The sequence below is a fragment of the Thunnus albacares genome, chromosome 16 (assembly GCF_914725855.1).
Source record: "Thunnus albacares chromosome 16, fThuAlb1.1, whole genome shotgun sequence".
NCBI lineage: Eukaryota > Metazoa > Chordata > Actinopteri > Scombriformes > Scombridae > Thunnus > Thunnus albacares.
In genome coordinates this window covers 22,469,236-22,477,848 of record NC_058121.1, presented here as the reverse complement: position 1 = coordinate 22,477,848, position 8,613 = coordinate 22,469,236, and the positions used below count along the sequence as shown (strand labels likewise).

General features: G+C 40.8%; 1 protein-coding gene across 1 annotated transcript; it reads left to right on the top strand.

The window, feature by feature from the left end:
- Nucleotides 1–607: 607 nt before the first annotated feature.
- LOC122965346 (proenkephalin-A-like) lies at nucleotides 608–7,742 on the top strand. The gene is made up of 2 exons (XM_044329356.1): nucleotides 608–854; nucleotides 6,189–7,742. Exons 1-2 carry the CDS (start codon nucleotides 717–719, stop codon nucleotides 6,828–6,830), a joined length of 780 nt encoding a protein of 259 aa, XP_044185291.1. The 5' UTR covers nucleotides 608–716; the 3' UTR covers nucleotides 6,831–7,742.
- The last annotated feature ends 871 nt before the right edge of the window (nucleotides 7,743–8,613 follow it).

Sequence of the window (8,613 nt, the reverse complement as noted above, 5' to 3'; positions counted from 1 at the left end):
GCCCAGGAGGTCATCCATCCTTCAAGTTATCTTCCTTCAGCTTAAACACAAGTGTCCTTTGACACCTCTTTATAGGCGATAAAACACCAAATGTTCTTCACTGCACTTCCAGTGAAGTCAAAAATGTAGTTGAAAATAACAGGTTTTACTGACACTATTGCTCCATATTTCTGTCCTTTTCCCTTCGTACATTTTCCATCAGACTGAATAAAATTGTTGCACCTTTATCCTTCTGCCAAGTGGATTTTTGACCATTTTTTTAACAGAGCATCACCCATGTCCTGGTTTAAAACTGATCTCTACAACCGTAAATCCACTCTTACAAATCTCTAACCTGTGTCATATGATTTCCATCAGTGATTCAGCCTTCCAGCCTGCACTGGATGCTTCCTGTCCACTGGAAAATACCAATTTTCTCATTTATTGCCTCCGGTTCTGCTTCCTCTTAAGCCCACTCACATTGTCCAATTCCCGGTGTTGGCTGAACACTCTCCCACCACCAACGCTTTGACTGACCGCCCAAATCCAGCTAATGATCCCTGTAAACTGCAACTGATGCAATATTCCTGTCACTCTGTGTGCTTTCTCCCTTTAGGCTGGACCCATATTTATTTTAGGCTTCATCCAGATTCTCCAGCTGTTGACCCTTGTTTTAGACTCTTCTCTTCTACCTGCTGGGCTCCTGTCTGTGCCTGCCTGTCTGGGTGTGCTGAGCGATGAAGATCCCTCTGTGGTGCCTGGTGGTGCTGCTGGCATGTCTCTCCACCCCTGGACGCAGTGACTGCCAAGGGGAATGTGTGGCCTGTGGGCTGCTCCTGCAACAGCAGCAGCTGCAACAAGCCTTCAACACCATGGTGAGCATGTGTGTGTGTGTATTGCTGTTGGTCATCATGAGTCACTGTTGATACGAGCATCCACTAAATGTCTTGTCAACACTGTAGCGTGTGTGTCTGAGTCAGTACAGCTGCAACGAGCCTTCAACACCCTGATAGAGGTGTGTTTGTGTTTGATATTTTCAATCTCGATAAGAGCAACTGCGTGATGTGCTGTGTATAGTTTGATAATGTGTGTACTTTGACTGTGTAAAATTGAGTGAATATAGGGGCAAAGGGCAGTATGAATACTGTGTGCATGTACAATACATATTACTTTTATCTAGTGAAAACCTTGTATCAGGGAAAATAAATAAATAAAGATATTTTAATTAAATCCATATAAACAATTTAATTAAAGTCACTATGTGGCAGATAATTCCAACTTTATGGCTCCTAGTGGTAATATAAAAAACCCCACTGTGGTACATAATGCATGTTGATAACGCAGATTAGCAAAGCTGTTCCATAATAACAACACTAAGAGTCTACAGCCATGCTATCAGTTTTGTGATAGCTGTACGTAGGCACAGCTAAATGTTTGTCAGCATGCCAACATGCTCACAGGGGCAATGCTGATGTTTAGCAGGTTTAATGCTCACCATGTTCACCATCTTAATCTAGTGCGCTAGCATGCTGAAAATGTGCTTTTTCCAAAGCCTGGTGTGTTTAGCCCCTTAAGGTTAAAAGGAGTAGAGACAAAACAAAACAATACATATTCTGAGTTCTTCAACAATCAGTTCAAACTGAAAACCTGGTATTTGTCTGATTCTGTGTCATACTGGAGGGGGGTTATTTGCATAAGTAAGTATGTACAGCACTTGTGCAATGCTTCGTGACCAATATGAGATATACCAGCCTCTGCTCTGAGAGAAAGCGATTGCTCTCCGAACTCAACCAAAACTTCAGCTTTGCACACAAATGTAATTTCCAAACAGTCCGAGACACGTCAGCGGGTAAAAATAGTCCGTGGGCGTCCATGAATAGCTGTAGGACGGCTAATTTAGCTGATAATGATGCAGAGAAAGACAGCTGGGACCTTTTTGGAAGTTGTAATAGAACTATGTAATTGACTGCTGCTCAGTATCATCAGCCCAGGCTTACATCGGTGACTGACACATTTTATCAGCTCTTCATTGTGTTAGCCGCCTTCCCATTGAGCCACAGATGGAATCCGCTGAGCAATTCCATTGTTTCCCACTTCAGACTGAAAGAGTGTGTGTGAGGCCGCCAGTGTTTGTTATAATGTCAAGACCCACTGATTTATTCGTGCACACACCTACACACTCGTGCAGGCGCCCATACATGCACACACACATACACACTCGTATAAAGTACTTTGTGGTATCATATATCTTCCACTAACTACATTCTTTGTGAAATGCTAGTGTTAAAGATAGATGCTAGCTTTCGTTTTACATTACATACAAGTAAGGATTCATTTTCTTACCTTCTGTATGAGCCGTTTGGCATCATACAATTCTGTCTGGTATGAAAAAACACACCTTACAGACGAGACAAAAAGTATGCTAATCCATGACAGCAAACATGCAACCACAATGACAGAGCTGGCCAAAGCATTTGTGGGGTCCTAAGCAGTACTCGACCCCCTCCAGGGTTGAAGTGTTAGTATCCTCCAACAGAAGTGCTTGTTGGATGGTTAAAAAATGTCTGAAATTCCTCCCATCTTATCTTTCCAACATTGGAATCTTTTGGAAAGTGTGACAAGTTTTATGGTAAATTTCAGACACCAACAATTCAACATTCATGCCTTAATGATTTGCCAGCTGTGTGGAAGTGAGACAGTAAGCAGCATCTTTTTGTGTGTACAAGTATGTCCAACACTTTGAATACCTTCCAGATGAGGCTGTCAGAAAAGGTGCGCCGTTATCCTCATATTTAATCAATTATCCCATCCCTCCCATCTCTATTTTTCCCCGCCGTCATATGTGACTGTTTGGAATAGCTATAAACACTTTGCCTTTAAACGTGGTCGGACAACACGTCTAGTTAACTAATTCTTTTTGAAGCATACGGCCCTTATGGGTTAGGGTTGGCAAACAATGACACACGTTTTTTTTTTACTCACTCTTGAGGATCCCAGCTGATTGGATTTGATGACAAAGTTCTTTTACATCTAAAGTGAACATTTTTAAAATTCTCGCTTTCGGCAATATCTGAGCATTCCAACTACAGTACGGTTAAGTTTAGGAAAGATTGTGGATACGGCAAATAAACTATTACGGTTAAGGTTCGGGTTAGGCAAGTAAGACACTTAGGTTAGTGAGAGAGATTAGGGAACGATTGTAGTTACGTTTATAACAAAGCAAACTGACTGCAGGTTTGTAACGGGTAGTGAGGTTCGGTCTCCAGCATGAAAGTCAGATGCACTATTCCTGTACCCACCACCTTCACTTTCACACCTTTTTTCCTCACCTTGCTAATGGGCACACTACTTCCTGCATTGGCATTGAATTTTGGCATTAGACATAAATGTTCAGGTGCAAAATTATCCAATATGGACGCGATTCTCAGAGATACTGAGATGACACCAATAACAACCTTTTCTTTGCCTTCATTTAACAGATGATCGTTGAGACATCAGGGAAATTAACCCTAACCCTAATGTCCCCAGAACATAAGTGGGTACATAGTCATTCTTAATTTTGAACCTTATATTTAAGCACCGACCCTGACCTACCTTCAAAGCCTTTGAAGCATCCTCACTGTGGAGGATTTCTTTAACCTTTTTATCATTTGGTCCTCACAAGTATATAAATACAAGACTGCGTGTACACACACACACACATATATACACACATCTCCTCTCACTCATAAACTCCTTTAGATTGCTCCATTGATCTGACGTGGAGAATCCCCTGGTGTGCTCATCTAATTTACGACGGATAATTAATTTCCGTTGATAGATTCACAGCGGAACTCCCTCTTCTCTCATTCCTTTGATGTGAGCAGGTTTTCCGATAACAATGCAATTTATCTCATTTGAGCGAGATTTGATGAGTAAATGGGATTTGCTTTTTTACCTCAAACTGAAATTTAACTCAGGGGGCTCTGGAGTTTAAGAAAGGGGGGAAAAGGGGAGATGTGGATGCATAAATCTCTATAATGGTGGTACCAAAGACTGGCTGTAGCCTATTTTCTGATATATTTACTCTGTCTGAGGAAAAACTAATGCTCTGTGGTTTTATATATTTAAGGATATAAATGCTAAATTCAGTCTTATTTCAAGTGAGTCAGCAGGTAACATATTAGGGAAAACATTTTTCCAAGTAGTCCAGAGTAAAAGCTGTTTAAGTGTTAGATGAAAGACATTAAAAAATGTCGATGTCGCTGCTAAAAGAAACATCTCAGACCAAGCAGAGGAAACACATTTCTCCTTTATTGATGGGCTTTTATTGATAAGGAGGATTCTATTATTAAAACAGTTAAAATGTTCTTCATTTGTCTTATAAGTCATAGTAGCGCCACTGAGACTGTTCAGGCATGAAGTCAGGAAGGTCATTCAAACTGCAGCGAGTCAGTGAGTCAGCCCTGATAAAGTTCATTCTATATAAAGCGTTCATTTCCCAAACACTATATATGACTTTAAGAGCTAAAACATCATTACCAGAAGTTGAAGAGCTGAACTAAAAAAAAAAAAAAAAAAAAAAAAAAAAAATTGGCAGCAAAGGGTATAATTTACCCGCTGTCCTTCAAACTGATTTGTAATTTCTTCCAATTTTGCACTATCAATCATCTCGCTGAACTAGATGTCACATTTATCAGATGATGGACATTTTATATTGGCACCTAACTCTCCATATACGCTGAACGCAGCAGGAACAAGGCCTATTAACTTCACTGACACGCAGACAGCCCAGGTCAGGAGACAGCCTGGGTCTGCTTGTACGTTGAAGTATTAACATTCTTCAGGTTATGAAGTGCAGTCACATACCATAAATGAGATGCTGACCATGGACAATATGTGAATTAAAAGGCACTCAAGTTCTAGACGCATATATTTTTTTATTAACATCAACAGCCTTGCTGACAATAGGTTATAAATAAGTGCATTTTTGCCTCTGAAACTGCAATGTCACTCTTTTTTTGTCAAGTATTAACTTTTTAGCCTTGCTGGTGTTGACATTCCCATCAGCCTCGGCTATACTTGTGTTTTGTGCCAATTAGCTAATGTTAGTATGCCAACAAGCTAAACACTGTCTTGTTATATCAGAAATTGCTGAAATTACCATAATAATACTATAATAATATATAAAAATACATATAATGTGAAAGGTTAGTTCATAGTGATGAACCCAGAGAGAGTTATGATGCAACTCTGCAGTTCCTCACAGCTTTATGAAGCATTTTAGTGTCTCCCAGCTCATCATTTGGTTTTTATAGCCCACAATTTTACTGTTTGGTTCACTCCCACCACTCTCATCAACTTCATTTCCAGCAAACAAAGTTAGCAATAAGCTAGTGGAGCCAGATATTTTTCTTAAGAGCTGGCGAAGACAAAACAGAGCTAAAAGGAAAGTGAATATAGGACTCCAAATGTATTGTAATGTATAAAAACAACATCAGAGAGATATCCATGGGGATAGTTCAGTTTCCCATCAAAAACAGCATATAAATGTACATTCAGCTCCGATGAGACAGCCAAGTTGAGTGTGTTATGAGTGCAAATTTATAGTTTGGCTTAGAGCTGAAGACCTTCAATATGCCAAAGGGTGACCCTTAAAATCTCACAGCTGAGTGCCTGCTCTCTGCTGTGTACTTTATGTCTGATACAGGGTGTCCAATCTACCGTATCATGAGTCTTTTTTGTGGTGCTCTTTTCAGGGATATCTGCTTTTAAGGACTGCAAAATTATATATTCTGAGAAAGTGAAGTATGTGGACTCACTTTGAGTACTCGTCATTGCCACCATGCCCATCATGTGTCGCCTCAGGCCGACGTGTAGCCGCCTGTGGGGATCTAGCTCCTTAAATTATGTGTCAGTGTCTTCTATTGTGTTGCCATAATGACATAGCAGACCCAATGTTTTCAAGATAGACATGGAGGCTCAGCAGTCTAGCCGTTGAGCAGGTAATTATATAGCTGCTCCTTCTCAGTTCTACTACCTAGAAACTGTTTTATAATCACCCCAATTAAACACAAATTATGGGATTTTGACCACATTAATCCTTACAGAAATGAAGAAAATCACATATGAAATGGCAACACACCATTTGGGATAATCTTTGGATTAATAAGTCAATCAAACGAATTCTAATGAGCCTTGACACATCACTCTTTCTTCTCCCTCTGCAGGTGTGTTTGTTGGAGTGCGAGGGCCACGTCTCCTCCTCGCTCACATGGGAGGTGTGTAAACGTGCCTTCAAGCTATCGCACCATCCTACATTTCCTGAGGGAGGCGCTCTGTTCAAGAGAACGGGAGAGGAGCTGGAGATGACCTCTCTTGACCTGGACTCTGACAGTGAACTGCAATCTGCAGCTGCAGAGCGTTTCCAGGATGAGACACCCTTCGAGCAGCGCAACGTCCAGTATGACTCATCACTGCTGGATTCCTCCGAGGATGGGGAGGGCCTGCAGGGTCTGGATCTGAGTCTGGCGGACGAAGAGAGGAAGCCGAGAGAGGAGAGGAATGTGGAGAGTGACAGCCAGCTAGAAGGGGATGATGATGATGAGGGCTCAGAAGCCATCACCTTATCCAAACGCTTTGGTGGCTTTCAGAGGGGGCGCCACGGATACAGGAAGCTGATTGGCTCTCCCATTAGGCCCTTACAAAAGCGCTATGGTGGGTTCATAGGCGTCCGGAAATCTGCCCGCAAATGGAACAGTCAGAAACGGGTGAACCAGCTGCTCAGGCAGTATCTGGGCATGAGGAGCAGCCGCAGCGGCAGGTTCACCAACATCCCTGTAACTCGGGTTTGGAGGCAAAACAAACTGTAATGTGTTTCTGTTTCTCTCACAGAATCCTGCCCCAGTTACCTCAACCAATCATGTTTTCAGCAGCTCACTCCAGTTTGAACTGTGACGTCACCACTTGTCATCAGAAGAACAGACTCCGCCATCTCGCTGCACCTCTCTTTGTGTCTCTAAGTAACAAGGAATGTTTTGACCGTGATGTCCTCCTTAAAGCATATTTACATGCCGTTCTGTGAAATAAAAGAATTAGAGAAGTGCAATTGAATATATTTTTGTGTGTCGGTATAACGAGAGGGGCCAAATGAGATTGTTGCGAAGTTGTGACGTTTAAAATCATGTTGAATGCACTTTCATGCATGTGTGGATGAGACTTAAATCATTTGCACTCTAGTTTGTGTTTATGAGAGCCGTCACTGATGTCCGGCTCTCATGAAATGTATTGAATGTGTCGGTACACACAGTAGATTTTCCCCTTTTTAAATTTGTAGATTTGGGATTTTAAAAAAATAATATATAATAATATAGTATTTGTCTTGAACTGGACCATAACTGTTCAGCTTCCCATATCTCAGAGTAGAAACAAATAGAAGCAAGTTGGAAGCGGACCAGCACTGTGCTTTCAAAATGGTTCAATCAGTGGTAAATATGGACAGTGGGAAGTGCTGAAGCACAAACTGTTAATTACTAGTATAAGAATCCAATTTTCTGCTTAAGGGACATAATTAATTAAACACAATGGACGTAAAATTGGTTTTCTAAACTTTCAAACTCACCAAAAACTCAGTATCTCTCCTAAAGAAATCCTCGTCACACATTGCACCATTCGGAGTATTGACGAAATGTCTTTTTCCTCTTCATTGTACCCTGATTGTGGCCGTTGAGTGGAGGCTATGAATGTAAACTGGGCAAGTGATGAGTTTCTCTTGAGGAAATGAGAAGCAGGTTGGCAGGCCCTCCTTTCAGTGGAACAACACTGTCCTCTAGTGTTCGAGGAGCAAACATGTTGGATACTGACTTGGGATCAGTTCATTATGTGCTCAGTATATAGTTACCAGTGGAATTAAAATTAATTTAGCACTTTTTACTTGTCTGTTTTGTGCAAGAGCTGTGTAATCTGGTACTTATTATAGAGAAAATAAACCTACTGCAAGTGAGTCTTCAGTGAGTCTTCAGCACAGCAGGTCAGCTGGACATAAAATGTCAAATTTGTTTACAGACAAACATACCATTCAACATAATTGGAGATGAAGTTTTGAAGTTTTGAAGAATAAGTAATGAATGATTATTTAATTGGGTTTAAAATGAGTTGTTCGTCCAGGGAACTAACTTAACTCTCAGAACTTTGTCTCCATTTTCTGCATATTTAGAACCAAATTGCATCGTTGTTTTCAGGAACCTGTCTAGAAAATGATGAGGGAAATTACACATTTGTCAAAAAGTGTTGCAGAAATTAACATAAGACAGAAACAGTACAAATATAGCCTAATTTAGTATGATTAGTATAATCGTTAGACAATTAAATCACAACTAAATCCTATAAGAACAGAGGGAAAGCCAGTCTGTCATCCCTCGTTCTCACAGTATTAGTAGTTATTCTATGACAGCTCATAATTCATCATATTTGCCGACCATCTAACTACCCAACAATTATGGAAATGAGCGAGCAGTCATTTCAAGTGTTGCTAAGGCGGAACTCAGGAGTAAGGAGAAACTAATCCCTAGTCGGTCCTCAAACATTACTCCACCCAGAGCTTTCTGCAGAGCTGTTCATATCACTTTAGTCCAACTGTACTTGAGTGCATGAAGC

Bases quoted from the DNA above. Each gene is read 5' to 3' on its own strand.
- LOC122965346 (XM_044329356.1), top strand. From the start codon at position 717: ATGAAGATCCCTCTGTGGTGCCTGGTGGTGCTGCTGGCATGTCTCTCC. The intron at 855-6,188 runs GTGAGCATGTGT...CTCCCTCTGCAG, and splicing joins AACAAGCCTTCAACACCATG to GTGTGTTTGTTGGAGTGCGA.